This window comes from Apus apus, chromosome 18, assembly GCF_020740795.1.
Source record: "Apus apus isolate bApuApu2 chromosome 18, bApuApu2.pri.cur, whole genome shotgun sequence".
Lineage (NCBI taxonomy): Eukaryota > Metazoa > Chordata > Aves > Apodiformes > Apodidae > Apus > Apus apus.
In genome coordinates, this window is record NC_067299.1 from 10,816,556 (window position 1) to 10,840,717 (window position 24,162).

Sequence of the window (24,162 nt, forward strand, 5' to 3'; positions counted from 1 at the left end):
GGTTTTTACAGTCACCTTTTCTATTAAAAAAAACAGCTTAAGACTCCCTCTAAAGCCACAAGATTTCAGTGCACTTCCTGGAAAGCCAGGAGCTCTGGGAAGGTAAACTTCACTAGGTACAACATCCTCCTGGTACCCAGGCCAAGCAGAAACACCTCAGATTTTCAGCCCAAAAGGGATTGTTTCAAGAATCTACAAACAACTGCAGAAAAAACAAGTGCAAACATGTCAGGCTGTATCTACTAATCACCACAGGAAACATTAATATGAAAAGCTTGCTTCTAGTTTCAGTTTATTTCATCACATCTACTTTGAGATGAAATTACCAAAGCATTGACACAGCAAAATGGTACCATTGCAAATATAACACAGCCAAATACTTTAACTGTCAGCCTCTCTCTCTCTCTCTCTCGAGCTATATTGGTTACTTGGAGGCACTAAATAGTTTGTGCTGTGTTTGTATTTCATGCAAGACTGAACACTGATGGGAAGGGAACCAGCCTTTCCCCACAACACAAGATTAGCTACAACTTTAAAAAGCAACTATTACAGAGCATCTTCTATAGAGGTATTTGCAACCAGGCAACTACAAGGGCTAACATCTATACAACCCAACAGGTGAGGCTATATTTAGCTGAAATTCAACATCACAGCTAAAAAACACACAGTCTAAGTAATATCCAGTTTACCTACAGGAAAGTAAATTTGTCTGATGGTGAACCAAAATTAAAAGAGTGAGTGAGCATTACCACAGTCTGAAGAGATGCTGTTCAAAGGCAAACTTTGGTGATACAACAATTTTAAAGAACAGCTTTCTCCTGAATCACTAGGACTGGTTTACTCCTAAGGGCTAATTATGCCCTCAGGGAGGATCTTGAAAAGACACTGAACCTACACTCAAAGCAATCAGTTGTTGCCGAATAAAATCAGATTATCTTTTGACAACATTGCACTTGTTATTCTGGGGGGAGATGGCTCTGAGGGAAGGAGTTGTTTTATTTTTATAGCCACATAAGCCTACCTGGATGTGTTATTTGGAGAAAAAAAATATGCTATATGACATGTGAAAAAAGAAAGGCAGCTTCTCTTCTTCACTGTTAGTGGCCACTAAAGAATTACAGGAGTAGGAGAGAAAGGAGGGCTGTGCCTGCAAGAGGCAGTTGTAACTGTAAGGAACAAGATGATCTTCTAGGTCCCTTCCAACCCAAACCATTCTATGATAGTTTTAAAGTCTTTGAAACTGCAATTTAATGTAAGTAGATCCTACCAGATGACCCAACACTGGCACTACCCCGAATGTTGAAGAAAAAGATGTACCTACTTATCTGGATAATGAATTCCCGTCCCTGGAACATCACAAGGAAATTCGAGTTCTCTGGGGATCTTGCCTTTGCATAAAAAAAATTATAGCAGGAAGGTGACCTTCCCTCCAGCACTATCATAATTTTTCAAATGATCACTTTTTATATACCATTAGAAAAGCAGCATTTCATTCACTCCTCAAGCCAGAAGCAACACAACCTGGGTCTGAAAGGGAGCCAGTGTGAAACTCCTGCCCCACACAGGAGCCAGGACAGTGTGCTGAAACCCCCCTAACCCTCTCAGAATCGGTACCACAGGCTGTCTTGCACAGCCCATCTAGCATTCCTGTCTCCCAAAGGAAACTGAGATGTCTGGGGGATGTGGTACACCCTTCCAGGCAGGCAGTGGCCCCTCTAACCCCTCCAAGCAGGGGATCTGCAGCAGACACGTGTCCTTACCTGCCCCCTGCCCATTTCCACACAGCCACATCTCCAGCAGCCCAGTCCCCAGCCCTGCTAACTAAATCCACCTGTCCCCTAAACCTCCTTGCAGGCAGACAGAGCAATTAGGCTTCTGGATCACACACAGACAGTAGTAACAAATGAATAAATAAAAATAAAAGGCTGAAACAGTGCTCCAGCTGCTCTGCAGCATGCAGTATAACTGCCAGCACATTGCAGCCTTCAGAACTGAAGCTGAAAAGATGTATTGAACCAGCCTCCTACAATCCCTCCCCTGCTCCCAACCAGCAGCAAAGATGGACACAAAAAAGAGGCAAAGTCACTGCTGCTCCTTGCTAAGCCTTTGTTTTATTCCTTCAGACTACAAATTCAAATAATAGTCCCTTATTTTATAGCTGGGCTAAGGTTAATGAAAAAAACATATGATCAAACATGTCAGATACTTGATGGGCAGATTGCACCACCAGGCACCTACAAAACCTTGTGCTGAAGAACAGCTGAGACCCTGGGGAACAAAGGTGTTGGAATCCCTAAGCTACTGGACCCACACAGAACATGGTTAGAACTTCAGAGCCCAGTTCTGGAAGGAGGTGCCTCCACTGCACTAACCAGAAGTGCCTTCGCAGAAGCATCAGGAGAGGTACAAACAATGTAGCAGGCAGGAAAACTGAGCACACTCTCATCCTAAGAGATAAAAGAAATAAGACTAAATTCCATTTAGGCTCCAACTGAGAAGCACAGGGGAGCTCACATCACCCTTCCCATGGCTTTGCCACTCAGAACCAAGGCTTCTGAACTGCAGGGCTGGCAGTCTGCTTCCTTATGCTTGCCCTTTGTTTTAAAAAGGCATGAAGTTCATCAAAACTGTTCTCTGCAGCCCGTAGGAGAACTACTGATCTAATCATGTAGTGGATTGTTAGTTTGAACTACTTCCTTTTCTGGAAAAATATTTCAGTAACAAAATTGGAGTTTGAAACTGAAATAAAAGTAGGGGACTAAGACGCAAAGGCAAGATGCAAAGCTGATCTTTGAATATTTTTATTTAAGGACCTACACTCTGGGAGCTAGTGGCACATGAAACTATTGTCTTCTCTCTCCAGTGGCCTTAGCAGTTACATGAAACCCTGTGCACTCTGATACACCCTCCACATGTTGTGGTGTGCAGCACACAGAGCACCAGCCAGCTTCACTTCTTCCCCTGCAACAATCAGCTACAAACAACCCCTGCCTAAACTGTGTTCTGCCTCTGAGCAAAGCCTACCATGACCAAGGGCTCAGGGCACCATCTTTAACACAAAGAACATCATATTCCACTTGCTCTTTTAAAAAACTACCACTAAGAATTCAAAGCCTGATCCACCAGCTGGTCTTTGCAGAACCTCACCTTGTTTTGTCAGTGCTTCTCTCAGAGCCGGGGTAATCATCTCTCTCTTTTCACCTTCCTCCTTCCTCCCAGTGCTGTCTCCAGCCAAGTTCCTTCCAGCATCATCTTCCTCCAGCTCATGTTCCCTCTGTGTAAAGATGGAGAATTACAACTGTTTAGATCCCAGCATCACAACACAAACACCACGGCACAGTCCAGCCACGGACCTGCTGAACTTCAAACTGACACAAGGGCCCACTCCTGAATTCTTGCCTTCATGTAATCCTGCATTTTATCCCTCTTCCCAGCAGATACTAACCCTTCTAGTAACGTAGGACAGTAAATTTAAAAAGAAAAAAAAAACCAACACACATAACACAGCTCTGTTCTGTTAACACAGCAAAAAAGCTCTAGGACGTTTTAAGTAACCAGGTGTTTGAATCTCATCTGAGAGCAAGAAGGACTCCAGGACTTAAGCCCAAGTGTTTCATGATGACACAATAATCTCAGCTCTCCACTGAACACAAATGGGAGGGAACAAAACATTTGGTGCACACAATTGCCAGGAGTGACAAGCAGCTATTGTCCCAATAGGGACAGGTCAGGGAAGAAAGCCACATCACTGCAATGAGTTAGCCCAGGAGTTGATAGAATAGAAGTTTTGCTCTTCACAAGTCCCCAGCCAAGTGCACCACTAAAGTTCATGTCATCACCAAAGGTCCTGCAAGAAAAGGCTGCTTCCCATACCCCACGGTCACCTCCAGACACACAAGCTGCATCCCACCTAAGTTCACCTTCCAGAAAATGCTGCTTTACAAGACACACCTAAGCCCTTGGAGCTATCTTAAAACCACATGCAGGAACATCAGGTATTAGCATAAAGTTACAGGCAGGAAACACAGAAGCACACAAGATATTGTGAATGCCCTGCTGTTTAAGTGTCACTTCTGAGACTTTATGGGTATTTATTGTTTCATGCCTGCACAAAGAAGCATGAAAGTGTAAATAATTACTCTGATATCTCATGCAACTTGTAATCTGTCAGCTCGTTATGGCTTTTTTTGAAATATTAGAGGAGTTATGGATAAACAGCAAACAAAAGCCAGAGGACATTTTGTTTTCACAAAACTGAGGCTACTCCACATCCAACCTTCTTTTCTGCCAAAGACATCAAGTTCATACAAACGTTTCCAGTCTGAGTCTACCCACCAACTGTTGGCAGACAGAGGTTATTCCCCTCCCTACTCCTGAATCCAACTCTGTTCAGTCTCAGCGCTATTGGGCAGGTAACGACCAGCAACACAGTGTGGTCCTCACTGAAGGAGAAAACTGCTTCCATCACCTACTCTTTTCACTCAGTTTGCTGGGTTTTCAGGCAGAACTTCATGGGTTTCTGCAACACATCAAAACTTCCTGGTGTGCATCAGGAGAAGTGTGTCCAGCAGATCAAGGGAGGTTCTCCTCTGCCTCTACTCGGCCCTGGTGAGACCTCACCTGGAGTGTTGTGTCCAGTTCTGGGCTCCCCAGTTTGAGAGGGACAGGGATCTACTGGAGAGAGTCCAATGGAGGCTACAGGGATGATGAAGGGACTGAAACATGTGTCATATGGGGAAAGGCTGAGAGACCTGGGGCTGCTCAGTCTAGAGAGGAGAAGACTGAGGGGGATCTAATTAATGTCTATCAATACATGAGGGCATGAAGAAGGCAGGGACAAGCTCTTGTCACTTGTGCCCTGTGACAGGACCAGGGGCAATAGATTCAAACTGGAGCCCAGGAAGTTCCACCTCAAGATGAGGAAGAACTTCTTTGCTGTGAGGGTGACAGAGCCCTGGGACAGGCTGCCCAGAGAGGCTGTGGAGTCTCCTTCTCTGCAGACTTTCCAGACCTGTCTGGATGCCTTTCTGAGTGACCTGCCCTGGTTTTGGTCCTTCTCTGGCAGGGGGGTTGGACTGGATGATCTTCAGAGGTCCCTTCCAACCCCTGACATTCTGTGATCCTGTGGTTCCCTGGGAGGCTGGCTCTATTAAGTACTTGTCAGTTGTTGGGTTTAAAAGCTTACTTCTTGAGACTTTATCTTCATTTATCAGCAAGATGTTTCAACAGTAAAATATTAATATGACTGGAAAAGCCTCATGCATAAGGAAGGAAGGAGATAAAATCCTCATCTTTAAACTATTAAGTCTTAAATAAAGAGCTTCTCCTCCCACAAGCTACCACTGAACCCAGAACTAGGCCCAGCCATCCACAGATTTGTCAGCTACCTGAAGCAAAATGCTGTGCATGATCTGCCCAGCCTATCTGCTCTACAATCCCCTGCCAGATTAATTCTCCCAGAAGAACTAAATATGCATTATGAAGCACATCATAATATTAAAAAAACAACAACTGACTGCAGTACAAATGAAACATCCCATCCAAGACAGCCTTCAGATACAGAAAAAGTCCTTCTAAATCAAAGGGCTTGCATTTCTACCTACTACTGTGCCTGTTACTGCAATATCTGTGGGAAGTACCCAAATATAAGAACAACAAATAAAATGGCCTTACTGGCAGGGCTGAAACATTTATTTCAATAATCACTTTTCCCCTCACAGAGATGACAATATTTTTCCCCCTCTCTCATCCTAATGTGAAAGCCTGTAAACAAAATAATAATTTGTTCTTCTCTGAACTGTAATACCTGACTTGTTTGACTTGGCAAGTGATTGGCTTCAGATATTTCTTGTGGGATATTGAATTCACAGCCCTTGCTGTTTTACTTATTTGCTTAATAAACCTTTCATATCTATTATTTACAGTGGAGAGACCAAAGTTAACTTTATACAAAGCAACTTCTCCAGTTCTGGTCATTTAGCAGAAAGCTCAGTCGTAAATCTAAGGCAAATTACTTTCTTTCCACAACAAATCAAGGAAGTAGTGACAAGAGCAGCTTTTCATGCCCTTGAAACACTTCACTGCTGAAAAACTGAAGAGTCATCCTCTGCTCTGGGCTAACAAACAAGAGAACCCACAGATGAGAAGACACAGGAATCCATTCCCTCTTGGGGAATGCTTGTTGTTGCTGCAGCCACTGGAGGGAGTTTTGCCACAGAAGCAGACCTGAGTAACAGAAGTTGAACCTCGTGGAAGAACCACGGATCACCTTCTCTACAGGGACAAGCAAAAAAAACCTCTTCTCTTTTCATGCCATGGAGGCAGCACAACAGGCAGAGGCAGCACACGCTTCACAGGAAGCCCATTTTGATGGGCCAGGAGCAGAGGGCATCCAAGAACCTCAGCTTTCCCTGCCAAGGCAGAGGAGCTGCTGCCCCCTTTGACAAATCCCAGTTCAAGTGTTTGAAAGAATGTCCTACAAACCTGCCTGTCCACAGCCACATCCAAACACAACCACCAGAACACACTGCTGCCATGTGTCTTTTAGTTCAGGACAAGGTGCACCATCTCCTCACATTCTCTGTTCTTTGCATCAAAGACACTTCAAACTCAGATTGTAGAGGTAAGTTAGAAGATGCAAACTCATGCAAAAAAAAAAAAAAAATAGTCCCTAAACTACCTTAATTTAGCATTTTTAGCCTCATGGCTCTATTTGTTGATGTGCTGAAAAGAAAATAATGCTCACCAAGAATTTTACTCCTGGAAGGCAAATGACACCTGGAATAGCCCAATTTTGACTGCATTTCTTTCCTACTTAACCTCCCCCAGTGGTCAAACAAGAAGGAACCCCAGGCCTTGTCAGGATTTACAGCCTTATCCATCAAATGGCTCCAGGATCTTTCCAGAAATGAAAAACATAAATATTATGGAAACAGTAAGACCTCAGGGGCTGGAGCCAGGGCTGAGAGAACCAGCCCTGAGGGAAAATATTGGCAAGGCAATCAGAAGACTGCTTGGCAGCAAGAAGTGCCAGTAAAACTTTCCCAGGGGAGTAATTAAATGAAGTATTGAAGTCCATTAATTACATGAATGAAGAGTTAAAGTTCACACCAAGTAGAGCACAGGAATGCTCCAGTGGTGAGAGGACAGCTAGAAAAGCTGACAGCTTTGCCCCTGGTTGAGGCTCAGCTGTCAGTAGCACCACAGGTAAGAACCACATGGGGGTTTTCTGAAAGCTGTTTAGACATCAGGCTGCCCACAGGAACAGCACACGTTTCCTTACCCAGCAACCCTCCTGCAAGACTAAACCACATGGAAAAAGAACAGGACAGACTTCCACAAAGATACTTGAGCACAACAGAAGAGGAGCAGAAGACAGCTAGGGCACTGTGGGGACCTTGCTGCTCTGGGTACAAAGCTCTGGCTGTCACAACCCAACTGTACCAAAGGGAGACAAGTACAATCTGCTCGATCCACAGATGAAACACCCTGCCAGCCTGACAGCTGCAGGAGCAGCTCTGACTGCTGTCAGGCACCAATAAAAGTGGCTTTGAACATTTTTCAAAGGAGGAGGCCACAGAGATGATCAGAGGGCTGGAGCAGCTCTGCTCTGGAGACAGGCTGGGAGAGTTGGGGTGTTCAGCCTGGAGAAGAGAAGGCTCCAGGGAGACCTTAGAGCACCTTCCAGTGCCTGGAGGGGCTCCAGGAAAGCTGGGGAGGGACTTGGGACAAGAGCAGGGAGTGATGGGACGAGGTGGAATGGTTTTAAACTGAAAGAGGAGAGATTTAGGTTGGACATTAGGATTAAATTCTTTGCTGTGAGGGTGGTGAGACCCTGGCCCAGGGTGCCCAGGGAAGCTGTGGCTGCCCCATCCCTGGCAGTGCTGAAGGGCAGGTTGGATGGGGCTTGGAGCAACCTGGGCTGGTGGGAGGTGTCCCTGCCCATGCAGGGGGTTGGGACTGGATGATCTTTAAGGTCCCTTCCAACCCAAACCAGTCTGGGATTCTGTGATTCTGTGATGCTAAATTCTGAGCCACAATAGCAGAGATCAAAATCTAGCAGATAAGACCACATTTTTCCTACAGCAATCTTCCACCCATTAGAAGTCAGAGAAAGTTTTTGGAGAGCTCTAAATGTGCACATCAGTTTTAGCTGTTTCTGAAGTACCCCAGCCTTATTTAATTCAGTTAAAATACTGCTAACAATTCTTGCATACTCTAAAACTTTCTGCAGCAACACTTAGTCTGCAAACTTTAGACTTTACATTTGTAAATCTTAAAACTCATTATCACATTTGAAATAAAACCCCAAGCAAATCCATTAGAAGTTTCTTCACCCACTTCAGCAAGGTTTGGTCTTCCAGAGCTGACATATGGCCACAAAAGGCTCTTAGGAAACATTACCAGTAGTGTGATTTTCAGTCCCAGTGGTGGTAAAGTAGCTAATATAGGATGACTTCTCAGGGAAAAGCACCAAAGGGAATCAGAAAACCTCCCCTGTGGCAAATGGACAGAGAAATACACAAGCTTCTTGGACAAATTGTCTCTGGGACACACTGTGAACTCAGACTTGTTTTCTCACACACACCCTTCCCTTGGATCTGCATTGCAAATGTGACTATCAACATCATCAAACCTTTTGTTTTAGAAAACAACATTAATCTCAAAATTATGTCAACATAACATGCCCATTTGGTTACTTCCCAACCCATTAAATAAAAAGTAGGATATTATTATTGTTTACTCCTGCCTGCAGTTTATAAGTATGAAGGTTAATAAAGCCATTTCGCTCCCTGGGAATGAGTCTAGGTTGATCTTTCTAGTTTATCACAATCTCCCAGCTGTGGGAGATAATCTGCATTAAGAAATGGTGTCCCTATGATTAATAGCAGTCCTGCAGGCCACAAACATAGCCATTAGATTTGACATTTTATCTGATAGGTACATTTCAGGGGAGTGACTTTGGAGGACAGGGAAAATGTGCCACAATTGTACAACTTAAAAGTCCACTTAGTTATTAAAGCCACTAAGAACCACCACCATAACAACAATTTGGAGAAGAGGCTCAGGCTCTCGGCCTAAAAACAGGCTGGAAGGGCAATAAACAGAGCCCAGCCCTTAACCCACCCCACTGGGCATCACCCAGTCCAGCCTGGCTCCACAGCCCTGAGTCATCAGGCACTCAAGAAAAGCAACCTCTGAGCTGACAGCCATGGATGGAGCCCCCAGCCCCCCTTGCCTGTATTGCACACTGCTGGACTTCAGGAAAGTGCAGGCATTCTCTGTACCCCTGGAAAGGTTTGAGTCCAGTTCAGGACCCTAACAAGCACCACCTGCAACAAGTTCCAAACATACACTTACTCAGAAAAAAAGGGCTGGTTTTAGCAGCTCTGGAGCAGTCATCACCACACAACATGAGATCTGGTAAAGAATTTACCTTTCTGTCAGTCATAATTTTATATATTGGAAAGATTTCCTGTTGCTCCCCCCTCCTCCTTACACCACCTTTTGTGCTCAGATTCAGTGTGCAGAAGGTACCACCACCTTCAGCTCTGCACCTTCACCCTCAAAAGCTCTTAAAAAACCATTTATTTTTCAAGGGAGAGTAATAGCTACAACTACACCAGGAAGAGAGGCTCCAGTATTGACCAGATTCCTGACTCCAACTGCCTGATCCAAAAAGACTGCAAGAATCCAGGATCTGTCTTAAGCCCTTTGACAATTAAATGCAATGAAGCTGCAGGACATGGTGGGGAAAGCTATAGAACAAAACTCAGGCTTGATTTCCATCAAGTCAAACAACAGGAAATGGATCAATTAAGATCACCTGCACAGACTTCAGCAAACACTCACTGGACACACTGACCTCCACAGCCTCAGTCTGCAAGCCCATAGACGGCAGGACAACATGGAATTATGACTGTGTCTGCCCATCTGTCTTACCTGTGAGTGATTCTCACAAGAGGCAACACATGCCTGCAAAAGAGATCAAAGCTGGACCCTTAAAAATTTCAAGTTAACTGCACTGCATGAGCCAGGACCTACCATTCTATCTCCCACCCAACACAAAACCCAATCCACAAAACCTGTGCTGTGAACTGCGAGGCACATTCCAGGTAACTCTGCAGAGGAATCACAGAATGGTTAGAGTTAGAAGGAACCTTTAAGATCATCCAGTTCCAACCCCCTGCATGGGCAGGGACACCTCCCACCAGCCCAGGCTGCTCCAAGCCCCATCCAACCTGCCCTTCAACACTGCCAGGGATGGGGCTTCCCTGGGCAGCCTGGGCCAGGGTCTCACCATCCTCACACTAAAGAATTTCCTCCTGATCTCCAACCTAAATCTCTCCTCTTTCAGTTTAAAACCATTACCCCTTGTCATCTCCCTCCCTGCCCTTGTCCCAGGTCCCTCCCCAGCTTTCCTGGAGCCCCTTCAGGCACTGGAAGCTGCTCTAAGGTCTCCCTGGAGCCTTCTCCTCTCCAGGCTAAACACCCCAACTCTCTCAGCCTGTCTCCAGAGCAGAGCTGCTCCAGCCCTTGGATCATTTTCATCACCTCCTCTGGACTCATTCCAACAGGCCCACAACTTTCTTGTGTTGAGGTCTCTAGAGCTGGACCCAGTACTCCAGCTGGGGTCTCACCAGGGCAGAGTCTGTGGTGTGATATGACATGAAGTGTCTGTGTTATAACCTAAAATACACAGGTTTCCTTTAAACTTGCTTGTATGAGGACAGCTCAGATCCAAGAACCCAGAGCACCTGCCTGCACTGGTAGGCATTACTGCAAGATAACAGTGTAAAATAAAGGTGTCAGACTAATTTTACACAGTTCAGCATTCTGAAACAAAAAAAAGGGCTAAAGGGACAACATGAGTCATCTGAAAAAAAGAAAATTCTCATTGCACAAACTCAGAGCCTCTGAAGTGAAGATCTGACTCAAGACACAGAGATGTTCTGCATTTAAACTATTATATCTTCCTGCCTGGGAGCTAGAGAGCCTGAAGATAAATTACTTTCATAAATGCAGATCTTCCTGCTCTTTCCTATCAAGTCTTCAGCATTTATTTTCATTATAGTAAATAACCACACCTACGGGACCATTTTACAATTCAAGTGTTTGCATAAACCCGCTGCGAGCCAGTGTGCTCCTTCCCCGTGAGATTCTCCACCAACACAAAATCATCCTTTCTCCCAACTAATGATACTGAGAGCCATCAGTTCAGGCTCCCACCTGGAATATTTACACAGCTCCATCCTGCCAGCAGGCTGGAAAGCAGAGCCCCAGTACAGAATCACAGCATGTCAGGGGTTGGAAGGAACCTCTGAAGATCATCCAGTCCAACCCCCCTGCCAGAGCAGGACCAAAACTAGGGCAGGTCACTCAGAAAGGCATCCAGACAGGTCTGGAAAGTCTGCAGAGAAGGAGACTCCACAGCCTCTCTGGGCAGCCTGTCCCAGGGCTCTGTCACCCTCACAGGAAAGAAGTTCTTCCTCATCCTGAGGCGGAACTTCCTGGGCTCCAGTTTGAATCCATTGCCCCTCGTCCTGTCACAGGGCACAAGTGACAAGAGCTTGTCCCTGCCTTCTTGACATCCATTCAAGAGAGCTGAGGGTTTACATGGAAGTCACAGCTGAGGGTCCCTTCTGCATTACCTGCTCTGGTACAGCAGAAATGGAAATTGCATCTAGGCAGATCCAACATGCCAGATGGGAATAAAGGGGACAATCATCATTTCACATTTCAAAATTAACCCAACCCACTGGGACATGACTGCAGCAGTGCAGATCAGTAGCACTGGCCACAGAGAAAGGCTGATCCACAGTTTTAGGGCCTCCTGTCTCATCTGCTGAAAGCAGCTCATGTCAAAAGGGGCAGGACACTTGCATGCACAGAGGGCACTTCCATTCCTGCCATTGTCCCACAGGCACTCTCAGGATTCCATCTGCAGAGGCAGGAGGGCAGCACTCAGCAGAACAAGTGTTCACCATCTCCTCCAAGGAAAAGGCAGCAGAGCAGAAAATGCAGCTTGCAGATTAGTGTCTGTGCTCAGACAAAAGCTGTCCCCTCAGGCAAGAGAGGACACTGCAGTCAGAGCCACCAGATCTGGAGATACCTGCACTTCTGCAGTGAGTGCTCTGCACACACAGACCTCTCAGAGCTCAACAAGAACCCAGTTGTTCAACTCATGCATCAGCCAAAATGGTGGCCAGCAAGAACTTCACTGCCTGTGGATAAAACCAAACCACACTGACCTCAGTCATGTTCACCACCAGAACCAGGCACATGAGAGGGCAAGAACAGGAAACCCATCACTGCTGTGCTCGATGTTTCCATAAGCTGGGCTATGATACGTGCTGCCCTGGCTTTACACTACACTTTGGTCATGGTGTTCTGCTATTTTGTCAGTCAGGGAAAACTCGATGCCACATTTTTGATAAAACTGCTGGAGGACACCACCTCCCCTCCCTGCTCTCAAAGCAGCTCCCAGGACACGCTGCTCCAGCAAACCCAGTTCCCTGTTTGTCACTGACCTCTAGTGGTGAGTACAGGGAGGAGAGGAGGAGGATTCACAGGACTGGAGAGTCAGGGAGAAAGATGGATCCTTTCTCCCTCCAAAGGAAAGCCAAACGGTTCCTCCAGCCTCCTCTTGCAAACTGCAGTCCCCAAGTCCCTGCAAACTGAGGGACAAGAGCTCTCACCCAGCAGCCTGGCCCCCAGGTCAGTGGGACTGCTCTCCCAACAAGTTTGTGACATGCAGCAGGAAGGGTTTTACCTTCTTCCCTCTCCCTGAGGTGAAAACAGAGCTCCCCACACTTCCCTAGGAATCTGCCCCCTCCTAAGCACTCAGCCTCCTGTCACACATGGCCTGGCTTGCTGTGGCCCATTGGTGTCACCTTGGCTCAGACTGCTGAGGAGATGGTTAAGAACTGGAAAAGAGCTGTGAGAAGTCCACACCAGAGACATAGGAGATAAGGAAGGTGTAGTTAAGAGAGAGGGATGGGCATTAGGTCAAGGCTTCAGGAGGAAGGACACCACCATGGAAAGCTCCCCAAGGGGGAAGCAGTCAGCAGTCCTGGCAACACAGGACATGACAGGTCCATCCTGGGGCCAGCCTCTCCCCTGCCAGCTGCTGGGCCAGCAGAGAGCATGGGGAGCACACTAAGGCTTCCCCCAGGACCTGGTTATACCCTCACTCCTTTGTGTGTGCTAACCAAGTAAATGAGTTTGGTAGATCCTGTCTGCAGACTGACCACAGAGAAACAGACAGGAGAGCACAGGGATGGGGACAGTTACACCCTGAAATGAAGCAGGAGCTACAGTTGTTCTTGGCAGGCTCAGCACAGCTCAGATCAGACTCGCTGGCTCTCTCTGTGAGCATAGCACCTCATCTCAGGGCAGCAGCAAGACACAAGCTCCCCCAGCAGCAAGTTGCCACCCCAGCTGCAGCTCTGCTCCCCAGCACAACACACCTGCATTTCAGCTGACGTACCCACAGGCAGACACAGGAACAGGGTCTGGGTTCAGAGTATGGACTGTGTATCACAGTGCTGGAGATGGACACACAGAGCTCAGGGATAGCTGTGGGGGCAATTTTTCCTCAGACTGAAAATAACAGGTTACCACTGCAGCCTTTGCTGGGTGAACAAGTCACAGTCAGCCAGTAACTACATCTAACAGACCTCCTGGTATGTTCTTCTTCAGGGCAGGTTCTTCAACAGCTCCTATTTTACCCTCCCTCTAGTTAAACCCTACAGATTCAAATACAGCAGGTAAGATTGCAATCAGTTCAACTGATCAGTGACAAAGGCCTGAAAGGTCTATAGTACCTTTGCTTTCTTCATGTGGCTCATGATATTGCCAAGATCTTCCACATCGATGACAGAATTTGTGCCTCCAGTTTCCTCAGCACCAGCCTCCTCTTCACTACTGGTGTCAAACAACTCCTCTGTCTGTGCAAGAGATCAGAGAAAAAACAAAATGAGGAATCTATCTGAATGTTTAACACAAGACCTTCCTGTATGCTAACCAGTGAAATCAGCTCCCACAACCAGTAAATCCTGGGAAGCAAGGAATAGGCCACCAATAACCTGTATGAAGTGTATTTTTTGGAACAGGTTCTCCAATAGCTCCTGTTTTACTCTCCCCTTTAACTAAACCCTACAGATAGTCTACCAATAGCCTGCACAGCGTGTATGAGGTGCATTTAAACTTGGGGCTTATATCCATGTGTATTTTTAAGCGTTCACTAGCCCTCAGGCCACTTGAAGCTCAGGGCAGATAATCGCACTCTGTTTTCCTCATGTGCCTGTTTGGTCACAGAAGCCATACAAGAGACCAGCTCCCAATGAACACTACAATAATCTGGAAACCTAAACCCCTTTAACTCCATGTGCCCCTGCCTAAAGGAAGGGGGAATGAAAGATCTGCTTTCCAAGTCAAACTCTCCACAGAGCAGAAAAGCTGTCTCCCTTTCTGTGCACAGCCAATTACAGCACAACAGCACTGGTGCCACTGCAATATTTATTCCTCTTGCTCCTGCAGCAGCAAATGCTCTCAAACCCACTCAGACACAAGAGCCTTAGTTTTCCTACAGAACTCAACAAGGTCACAACAATCATTTCAAATCCATCCTAAATGGCCTGCAAGGAGGATTCAAGTGCCATAGCAGCTCTGGATCTTGTGCTGTAGAGCAAGAGAGGAGATTTCTTATTCCAAACGTGCCATCAACAAACACTCTGAAAGACACATAAGTCATTAGAGGCTGACACATTCAGGACTTGCTCAGATAACATCCACCAGCTGCCTTTAGAAGAACTTACTGCAGGTAAAGTACCTAAGCTTCAACAAGTTGGACTGAAAGCAGGTTAACTGCTAGCAGGAAACCAAATGCTTCACTGGGCCACAAGGCCAAGCAAAGAGTGAAGAGAATCCAGATTGGCCCCTTGGACCATCTGCCACAACATACACTTCCCCCTGTTCAAGGGGAAAGCTCCCTCACCTATAGATGCCACATAGCCTGGTCTATCACTGATCCTTTGGTCCTTCTTTTTGGAAGACTTACTCTACCTGTTATCCACCATGGGATCTCATCCCTCTTCCCCCTCCTCTCCACAACTAGCAAGTATCAAGCCCCCCTAGCACCCCTCTGGGCTGCAGGAAAAAGGACACAAGTCAAATAACACTCCAAGGGGCACTAAACCAGAGATAAGGCCCATGGATTTTGGCTTTACCTCAGTATTCTCATGTTCTGATGCTCCATGTTCATCAGCTGAGCTCTCCTTGCTCTGCTTCCCTGTGGATTTGCATTTCCCTTTCTTGCACTTCCCACTGCAGGGCTTCTTTTCTCGCCTGCAGAGCACCTGGAGCCGATGGAGGAACTTGGCTTTCCAGACTTCAAAATCAGCCTCCATGCTGCCATGCTTGCTCTGGGCCACGTTGCAGTCCCCCTCAGCACGAGTCATGATCCTGCTGGCACTGAGCATCCACAGCCACCGGTCGATGTTTCTCCCAACCTGGGACAGGAGTCAAGTTAAAAGGGAAATTCCAGGGAGACCAAGTTCAACTAAGAAAGCAAGGATCAAGCCTGGAAACAGAGCTGGGGGGCTGCTCAGGACTGCAAGGCTGGGCTTTGGGGACCCCCTCAGAGCACAGGCACACAGCAGGCTGAGCACCCACACACCCCCTCATCTCTGCATCACCCTGACACAGTGAGAGAGCAGTTCTGGGAACCAGGTGCTTTGTGCACAGGGACAAGTGGACAAACACACAGCACTGCACACTGCCCCAGCTAAAAGGCCAGCACACTTGCCTCAAAACTGCCCTGCCTGGGCCCAAAACCCAGCCCCCTCAGCAGCTCCACAAAAGGCTGCAGTTCTCCCACAAACTACTGGAATTGTGTTGTAGCGTTTAGGGAAGCTCAGCCGTGCCAGAGGAGCAGAAATCAAAGGTGAGTGGCAGATACTCACTGTATTGTAATGATCAGCATAAGCCGAGTTTCCCAGGCCAAACACAGCATATCTCAGGCCTTTCAGATACATTTTCCCAAAGCGAAAGTCATTTGCTGCCTCTTCCAACCACTTGCAGAACCACGCAGCGCTCTCGGGCGGCCGCCCATCCGTGTACGTAGCTACCAGGAACACACAGATGTTCCTGCTGCTTGTCTGGGAACAGAAAGAACAGAACAGAGAAGATCACTGCATTTTCCAGAACACTTCACATCAGGAAGAGAGCTGTAGCCCACGGGCAGTTGGTAAAAGTGAAAAGATGTTTGCTGAGCGGGTGAGCAGGGGTGGGACGCTGCGGGTGACAATCCCCACGGAGGTGAACAGGATCCTCCCTGCACAGCCAGCTTACAGGAGCCAGGAGAGATCAAGCTGTCTTCCCTCCACCTAAAAGAAACACAGAACAGGACACCCACCTTCCTCACCCCACTCAATGGCTTCTTGAACAGATTCTTGCAGCAATCAATGAAGTCTTCTAAGGCTTCAAAAAGCAACTATCAGTATTCACAGAAGAAAAAAATCCATCAAGGATCACACAATATAAACACACCTCCCAAGAAGTTTCTAACTCAAAAGCCTATGAAGGCTGTAACAGCATCACCATCTGCTGAGTCTGGTTTGGAACCCTCCCCTGGGGCCAGGGGTTCACAGACATAACGGGGGACCTGCTGCAGTCACCTTCATGGAACTTGCCCCTCAGCTACAGAACCAGCTCCTACAAAGTCACTGTCACCATCAAAACATGCTCTGTGATCCTTCCATAGAGATGGTCAAAATTCAGCTCTTTTCTGAGAAGGGAAGCCACTCTCAACACACAGCTTTGGGTAACAGGAGAGAAACACAAGAGAAAAAGAGCCAACCCAATCAGAGGAAACATTTATTATTCACATTTATGAGGTACTTACCTCTTCTGCTAAACAATCATCTGGATCATAGTCTCCCATGCTAATGACTTCCACGGGCAAATCAAGGGCAGTAACTGCTTCAGCCAGACCTTTGGCAAATCTCTGAAAGAGACATGCATAAAGTTATCAGAGTGCCCAGGTGGCCAAGAAGGCCAACACCATCCTGGCCTGCATCAGGAATAGTGTGACCAGCAGGACCAGGGAGGTGATCCTGCCCCTCTGCTCAGCCTTGCTGAGGCTGCACCTCCAGCACTGGGGCAGGTTTGGGCACCACAGGATGGGAAGGACATGGAGGTGCTGGAGAGGGTGCAGACAAAGGCAACCAGGCTGATGAGGGGTCTGGAGAACAGATCTGATGAGGAGAGGCTGAGGGAGCTGGGGCTGTTGAGCCTGGAGAAGAGGAGGCTGAGGGGAGACCTCATTGCTCTCTGCAACTGCCTGAGAGGAGGTTGTGGTGAGGTGGGAGTCGGGCTCTTCTCCCTGGTGACCAGAGGACAAGAGGAAATGGGGTCAAGTTGCACCAGGGGAGGTTCAGCCTGGATATTAGAAAAAATTCCTTCACAGAAAGAGTGGTGAGACCTTGGAACAGGCTGCCCAGGGAGGTGGTGGAGGCACCAACCCTGGAGATGTTCACAAAAGGGGTAGATGTGCTGTTTCATAGGATGGTTTAGTGATTAGGGGTTGGAGGGTGGATGGTTGGACTTGATGGTCTTAAGGTTTTTTCCAACCTTGATGATTCTATGGTTCTATGATCATCAGCCCCTTCAACCCAACAACCATAAGGGCTGAACAAGCCCTGCTATGCCCAGGCACAAGACTTCTCCCAGCACAGCAAGAACAACTACAGGAGAACTGGGCACAGGACCTATAACCCCTCACATTAAAAAAATTTATAAAAAAATGAAGTAGAGTGTCTGCAGGAAAAGAGCTACAGGAATTGAAATGAATAATGATTTTACATTCACATGCACAAATTCAATTAATTTTTTAGAAGGTACCTAGAAAAACACTTCTCTTTAAAAAGACCTGCTAGCAAATTAAGACTACATTGCAAGAGTAAGCTTCAAGCTTCCTAATCAATATCCATACTGCACCCTCCACTTAAAGGCATTAAAAATCCAGATTTTTTTTTATATAGTATAATTTTCACATCTCTTTCATGGGTGTCAACAAAGACAAACAACACGCTTGAATCTCAAAGATATTTCAAGTCAAACTCAAGTACAGAGAAAAAAAAAAGTAACTTCTACCTTTGCTGTGCCAGTCTGAGACCCATAGAAAATCTTCACCCCAGCAACACAGGTTTCCTTTTCCTGCAGGGTGGCAGAGCCATTTACCAGTTTGTCTTTTCCTTCAGAAGAGGGATTCCCATTGCATTTTTCATCCTGAAACACCAATGGTCCATCTCAGTCAGTCCCTTCTGATGTTAACCCCATTTTCCCAAACACACTGAACACACAGATCCTGTGACCAGACTCTCAACACTCGGCAAATGCCACAGTAGAAGCATCTTAGCTTCTTACCCCTAGACAGACACAAGAGCCTCCTCTGAACCAGGCTATGCTACAACACACCCACCTCACACACCAGGGAGAACAGAATTCAGCTGAACCTGAGAACATCCCAGCTCCTGCAGAACTTCACCCACCTGCAGGAGGGACTTTTAACTCCCTGAACAGCTTAATCCCCCCCCCCCCTCCTGAAAACCAGCCCAATCTCATCAGAAATCCAGTCATAGGTTGGACATTAGGAAAAAGTTCTTTGCTGTGAGGGTGGTGAGACCCTGGCCCAGGTTGCCCAGAGAAGCTGTGGCTGCCCCATCCCTGGCAGTGTTGAAGGGCAGGTTGGATGGGGCTTGGAGCAACCTGGGCTGGTGGGAGGTGTCCCTGCCCATGCAGGGGGGTTGCACTGGATGATCTTTGAGGTCCCTTCCCACCCAAACCATTCCCTGATTCTATGATAAACATGCACAGAAACACCTGAAAAGCACGAGGCACAAGCAGAGAGTTACCTGAAGTGACAGATCAGCCCAGGCTGACACATTCTCTCAGGAACACAGTGAGAAGTGTTTAGCTGAGACCTGCTCTGACATCAGAGCAACAAGGGCCTTGAGTTCCCCACAAGCACAAGACCATCCAGCCTGAGGATTAGAACCATCAGGTGAACCAAAAGATACCAGGGATTTGCAGTGACCCTGGGAGGCTGGCAGGGAAGCAGGAACCTTCACCCAGCACCTCCTCACTGCACACACAGAGTTGGAGGCCTCCTCAGACACAAGTGCTTATGTTTCAGTTACCTTCTTTTTTGTTTTGGTGGGAAAGAACTGAACGACGATCCAAACACTGATCCCAAAAGCAACAGCAGAATAGATGTAAAATCTCTGCAGCCATAAGGACACCAGGCAAGTATAGAAGAAGTCCCACGTATCCATTGAGACATCTACATCCAGAATAAAACACAGCTTGAGCAAGAGTAGGTTCCTACACTAGTAATTTAGAATAAGCACACAAGAACATAATCATACAGGACCCACAGACTCATGCCCTCAGCTACTCTCAGGCTCTGCACAAAGAGCTTTTGGTTAAAGACAGGAAAACACAACTGAATCAAGGAGCCTTCACCTCCTCAGAGGAACATAGGCCAAGTTTCAGCTGCTCATCCAAGCTAACTCTTTAGACTCTCATTCATAAACTTGGGTTTTCTTACACACCACAGGTTCTGTTACAAGCAAAGGCAGAAAATACAAGTGTCTGAAAGTAAAAGTTCCTTGTGAAACATTCACTGCATCCTACTGGCCTTAGTTTAGCACAGACCTGACACGTGCAGCTCCCTGGAGCTAAAAAGCTCCTTTTCAGGGGGGAAATCTCTTCCACAGAGGCTGCTGCTGAACACAGCCCTTGCTTGTGCACGAGACACCATGTTGATTACAACAACAGCTTTAGCACAGAGTTCCAAGGCCCGACTGAAAGTCCTTTTCCAGAAATCCATCCCGTGGATGAGGTTTGATACAGAACACAAAAGACTGTTCCCCACCCCTTCAAAGATTCCAGGGTACATAATGTGCACCTGGCATTACCTAGCTCATAAAAAACATTCAAGAGTTTCAATAAGGCTTGTTTGTGGCATAGAGTGAAATGCAGCTGAGCCCCTGCTGCCCTTCTCTGCAGTCCCACTGGATCTTGGCTTTGCAGCCACCAAACGAGCACAGGGACGGCGCCTTTCCACGAGGCTGCAAACCTTGCTCGCCTCCTTTTCCCGGGTTGTTCCCAACAGGAGAAAAGCTTCTTTCCCCCTCCCCCAACCACCCACACAATCCGAGCTGAAGGGACCCCCCGGTGAGGCCGCTGCGAGTGTGTGTGCGAGTGTGCCAGTGTGAGAGTGTGCCAGTGTTAAGAGTGTGAGTGTGTGAGTGTGCCAGTGTGCCAGTGTGAGTGTGCCAGTGTGAGAGTGTGCCAGTGTGAGAGTGTGCCAGTGTGAGAGTGTGCCAGTGTGAGAGTGAGAGTGTGAGTGTGAGAGTGTGCCAGTGTGCCAGTGTACGAGTGTGCCAGTGTGAGAGTGAGAGTGTGAGTATGAGAGTGAGAGAGCGTGCCAGTGTCCCAGTGCGAGAGTGTGCCAGTGTGAGAGTGTGCCAGTGTGAGAGTGTGCCAGTGTGCCAGTGTGAGAGTGAGAGTGTGCCAGTGTGAGAGTGAGAGTGTGCCAGTGTGAGTGTGTGACTGTGATAGTGTGCCAGTGTGAGAGTGTGCCAGTGTGAGAGTGTGCCAGTGTGAGAGTGAGAGTGTGCCAGTGTGAGAGTGTGAGTGTGCCAGTGTGAGCATGTGCCAGTGTGAGTGTGAGAGTGTGAGAGTGTGAGAGTGAGAGTGTGAGTGTGTGCCAGTGTGAGAGTGAGAGTGAGTGTGAGAGTGAGAGTGTGCCAGTGTGCCAGTGTGAGAGTGAGAGTGTGAGTGTGTGAGTGTGCCAGTGTGCCAGTGTGAGTGTGAGAGTGTGCCAGTGTTAAGAGTGTGAGTGTGTGAGTGTGCCAGTGTGAGTGTGCCAGTGTGAGAGTGTGCCAGTGTGAGAGTGTGCCAGTGTGAGAGTGAGAGTGTGAGTGTGAGAGTGAGAGTGTGAGTGTGAGAGTGAGAGTGTGCCAGTGTGCCAGTGTACGAGTGTGCCAGTGTGAGAGTGAGAGTGTGAGTATGAGAGTGAGAGAGTGTGCCAGTGTCCCAGTGCGAGAGTGTGCCAGTGTGAGAGTGTGCCAGTGTGAGAGTGAGAGTGTGCCAGTGTGAGAGTGTGAGTGTGCCAGTGTGAGTGTGTGACTGTGATAGTGTGCCAGTGTGAGAGTGTGAGTGTGCCAGTGTGAGAGTGTGCCAGTGTGAGAGTGAGAGTGTGCCAGTGTGAGAGTGTGAGTGTGCCAGTGTGAGTGTGTGACTGTGATAGTGTGCCAGTGTGAGAGTGTGAGTGTGCCAGTGTGAGAGTGTGCCAGTGTGAGAGTGTGAGTGTGCCAGTGTGAGCGTGTGCCAGTGTGAGTGTGAGAGTGTGAGAGTGTGAGAGTGAGAGTGTGAGTGTGTGCCACTGTGAGAGTGTGCCACTGTGAGTGTGCCAGGGCGAGTGTGCCAGTCTCTGTGTCTCTGTGTCTGTGCCCCCCGCAGCCGCAAACCCCTCAGGGGCTCCCGCACCCCGGGGCCCCGGGCACCCCGCTTCACAGCGCCCCCGCACCCCCCGGGGCTGCCCCTCCCGGCCCGGCCCCGCACACCCCCCGCCCCGCACCCCGCGGCCATGGCCCCCACACCGCGTGGCGCTCTGCACCCCCCGAAAGCCCCTCCCGGGTCTCCCCACGCAAACTCGCCCCTCGGGGCCATCACCCGCAGCCTCACGCACCTCACGGCCGCGGCCCCCGCAGCCCCCGCAGCGCCGGGTCCCGCTGCCCGCCGCAGCCCCAGCCCCGCCCGCCCGTTCCGGCCGCTCGCCCCGTTTCCCCCCGGACGGGTTTCCAGGCGCCGCCGGGGCGGGCCCAGCGAGCGGCGGCCAATGGGGAGGCGGCGTCGGGCCGGTCCCGCGGGGCCGGGGGCAGCACCCGCCGCAGCCGCGGACGCGGCGCGGAACCGTTTGCGCTGGGAAGGAGCGTTAGGATCGTCGCGTCCAGCCCGTGCGCCAGCACGGCCGAGCTGGGAGACGCTCCAGCTCCTCCCGGTCTCCGGGGACACGTCCCGATGGTGAGAGGGGAGGTCACAGACCCTGCGGCGCGCGCGGGACCCGCCGTGATCCGCGGGCACGAGAGAAACAGCGAAGCGTTCAGCAATGACTGCAGGCCAGGGAGACTCGTTAAGAATTCCGCCTTCAGAATTTCCTTCAGGGAAGGAAACGGCAGGAAAAGGAGCTTTTCTGCTCCTGCCGGACCCCCGGGAACTGCTGAGGGGCACGGGTGGGGGCACCGGGAACGGCAGCGAATGGAACGGCGGCTGAACCGCCCCAACGGCCACTGGCGTCTGGGCAAACACTGAGCTTAGTGCTGCCCTGCCTGGGAAAAGGGAACAGCCCGCGGCGCTGCAGCACAGCTGGGGAGCCTGGGCTGGGAGGAAAGGCTGGGAGAGCTGGCTCTGTTCAGCCTGGAGGAGAGAAGGCTCCGGGCAGAGCTCGTTGCCATGTGCCAGTCCTCACAGGGTGCCCCCCGAGAAGATGGAGACTCCCTTTTTACAAGGAGCCTCATGGAAGAGATGAGGGGCAAGGGCTGCAAGTTCCTCCTGGGGACACCAGAAGAACAATGTTTCCCTCAGAGAAACATGGGCATGACCCAGGGTGCCTGCACCTGCTGCTCCTGCTTCGTCTCTTCCTCCCCCGCATTTCCCAGCCTCAGGAACAGCCCCGCTCTGCCTGGCTCTGCCCCCCCCCTCACCGGCCCACACTGCAATGTCAGCAGCAGCCAACACCATTGCTGTCTTCATCACGAGTGCAGTGAGTCCAGGCAAGCCGGTACCCTCCTGTCCTGGTACAAGCACAGAGAGCCGGGACCACGAGGCGCTGCCTAAGGGCACCTGCAGCTTCTGTTCCCTGCAAAACGTTGCCGAGGCCTCTCCTGCCTGGATGGCGGCCCGCTCTGAGAGCTGCCGAGAGCACCTGACAGGAATGATGGCCACAAGGAAAAAGACTGGCCCAAGTCGGTCATCTTGCGACCCTCCGAGCCCTCCAGCCCTCTTGCCTGCAGCGGCCTTGCCCTGCCCCACCAAAGCTCACCCACTGCTGAGTGACAACGTCACAGCCACCAAGGAAAGAGCCACAGAGTCAGACACAGTGGTTTGCAAGCGAGACTTTACTCAACAGGGGGAAGTGCTGCTGCCCACAGCCTGCCTGCCCGGCCCTGCTGGAGAAGGCTCCTGCTGGACATCTCTCTGGGCAGCCTCTGTGTCCCGGGGCTCTCCTGGCACTCACCGACGCGGGCGGGATCTGCGCCGCAGAGCTGAGGAGCTGAACACGAAGCTCTGCAGTCTTGGATGCACAGAGAGGTGCAGAGCAACACTGCGGGTCTAGTCCGACCCCACACGTGGTGGGATCTGCCCCTGGACAGAGCAGGCCCACGGTCCCTGTGCCGCAAGCCCGGCCTGCTGCTCTCCACACCACCAGGGCTGTCGGGAAAAGACCTCTTTGCCCAGGGGCTGTGGGGAGTCAAAGGAAGGAAGGGCGCTGCCGGGCAGGGCAAACACCTGCCATCTTCAGAGATCTTTACCTGAGGGAGTCCTCCTCAGCACCAGGGCAATGGGCTCTTCCCTCTGCCTTCCGGAGGAGGCAGGTGGCTGCTCTGCCCACGGAGAAAGGCAAAAGGACAAAGTCTGACACCTCAGCTGAGACCCTCCCGCCTCTCCCCTCTCCCAAACACCCCCAGGCTGCCATCCAACCCCACAGCTCCCTGAGAGCCAGCTCTGCTTGGGGCTGCAGAGGGGCACCTGGCACCGGGGGCTGAGCCTGCCTTCCCGCCTTGGCTCCCCGGCAGGAGACCAAAGCTCTTCTCCCAGCTCTTTTTCCCTGCCTGCAGCACCTGGGCATGCCATGGCTCTCCCTGCTCTCTGCAGCCTTCAGGGCTTCCATGGCTCTCTCTTCCTTTGCCTTGCCTTCTGCTGGTACTTCTTGCGCAAGGAGTCCCAGAGCTTCTGTCTCTCCTCCTCCGTGCAGGTGCGGGGCTGTGCCTGCAGGGCCACGGCAAAGCAGCAGCAGCAGCCTTAGTCTCCCCGCAGGAGGCTGGGGCCACTTGAGCTCTCCCCCTCCCTCCCTGCCTCCCTCTTGCCCCT

General features: G+C 49.6%; 2 protein-coding genes across 19 annotated transcripts in view; both read right to left on the bottom strand.

Moving 5' to 3' along the window:
• LOC127392373 (S-adenosyl-L-methionine-dependent tRNA 4-demethylwyosine synthase TYW1-like) overlaps window positions 1-21,825 on the bottom strand; it is a 107,594-nt gene extending 85,769 nt beyond the window's left edge. The window contains exons 1-8 of the mRNA XM_051636188.1: window positions 21,761-21,825; window positions 19,203-19,345; window positions 18,157-18,291; window positions 16,907-17,008; window positions 15,966-16,160; window positions 15,231-15,512; window positions 13,827-13,949; window positions 3,148-3,274 (exon numbers count right to left, since the gene is read on the bottom strand). Of these exons, the coding sequence (XP_051492148.1) occupies window positions 3,148-3,274; window positions 13,827-13,949; window positions 15,231-15,512; window positions 15,966-16,160; window positions 16,907-17,008; window positions 18,157-18,291; window positions 19,203-19,337 (1,099 nt within the window). The 5' untranslated portion in view covers window positions 19,338-19,345; window positions 21,761-21,825. The remainder of the gene's footprint in view (window positions 1-3,147; window positions 3,275-13,826; window positions 13,950-15,230; window positions 15,513-15,965; window positions 16,161-16,906; window positions 17,009-18,156; window positions 18,292-19,202; window positions 19,346-21,760) is intronic.
• A 1,346-nt stretch (window positions 21,826-23,171) lies between these two features.
• Window positions 23,172-24,162, bottom strand: part of LOC127392005 (putative uncharacterized protein DDB_G0271982) — a 158,200-nt gene continuing 157,209 nt past the window's right edge. For 6 of the 18 annotated variants that reach the window (XM_051635376.1, XM_051635381.1, XM_051635383.1 and 3 more), the window contains exons 11-12: window positions 23,604-23,675; window positions 23,172-23,344 (exon numbers count right to left, since the gene is read on the bottom strand). Coding sequence is in view for 4 of the 18 variants with exons in the window: in XM_051635384.1 (XP_051491344.1) it covers window positions 23,950-24,060 (111 nt within the window). In the remaining 14 variants the exon portion in view is untranslated. The other 12 variants (XM_051635378.1, XM_051635379.1, XM_051635343.1 and 9 more) reach the window with 9 other exon arrangements.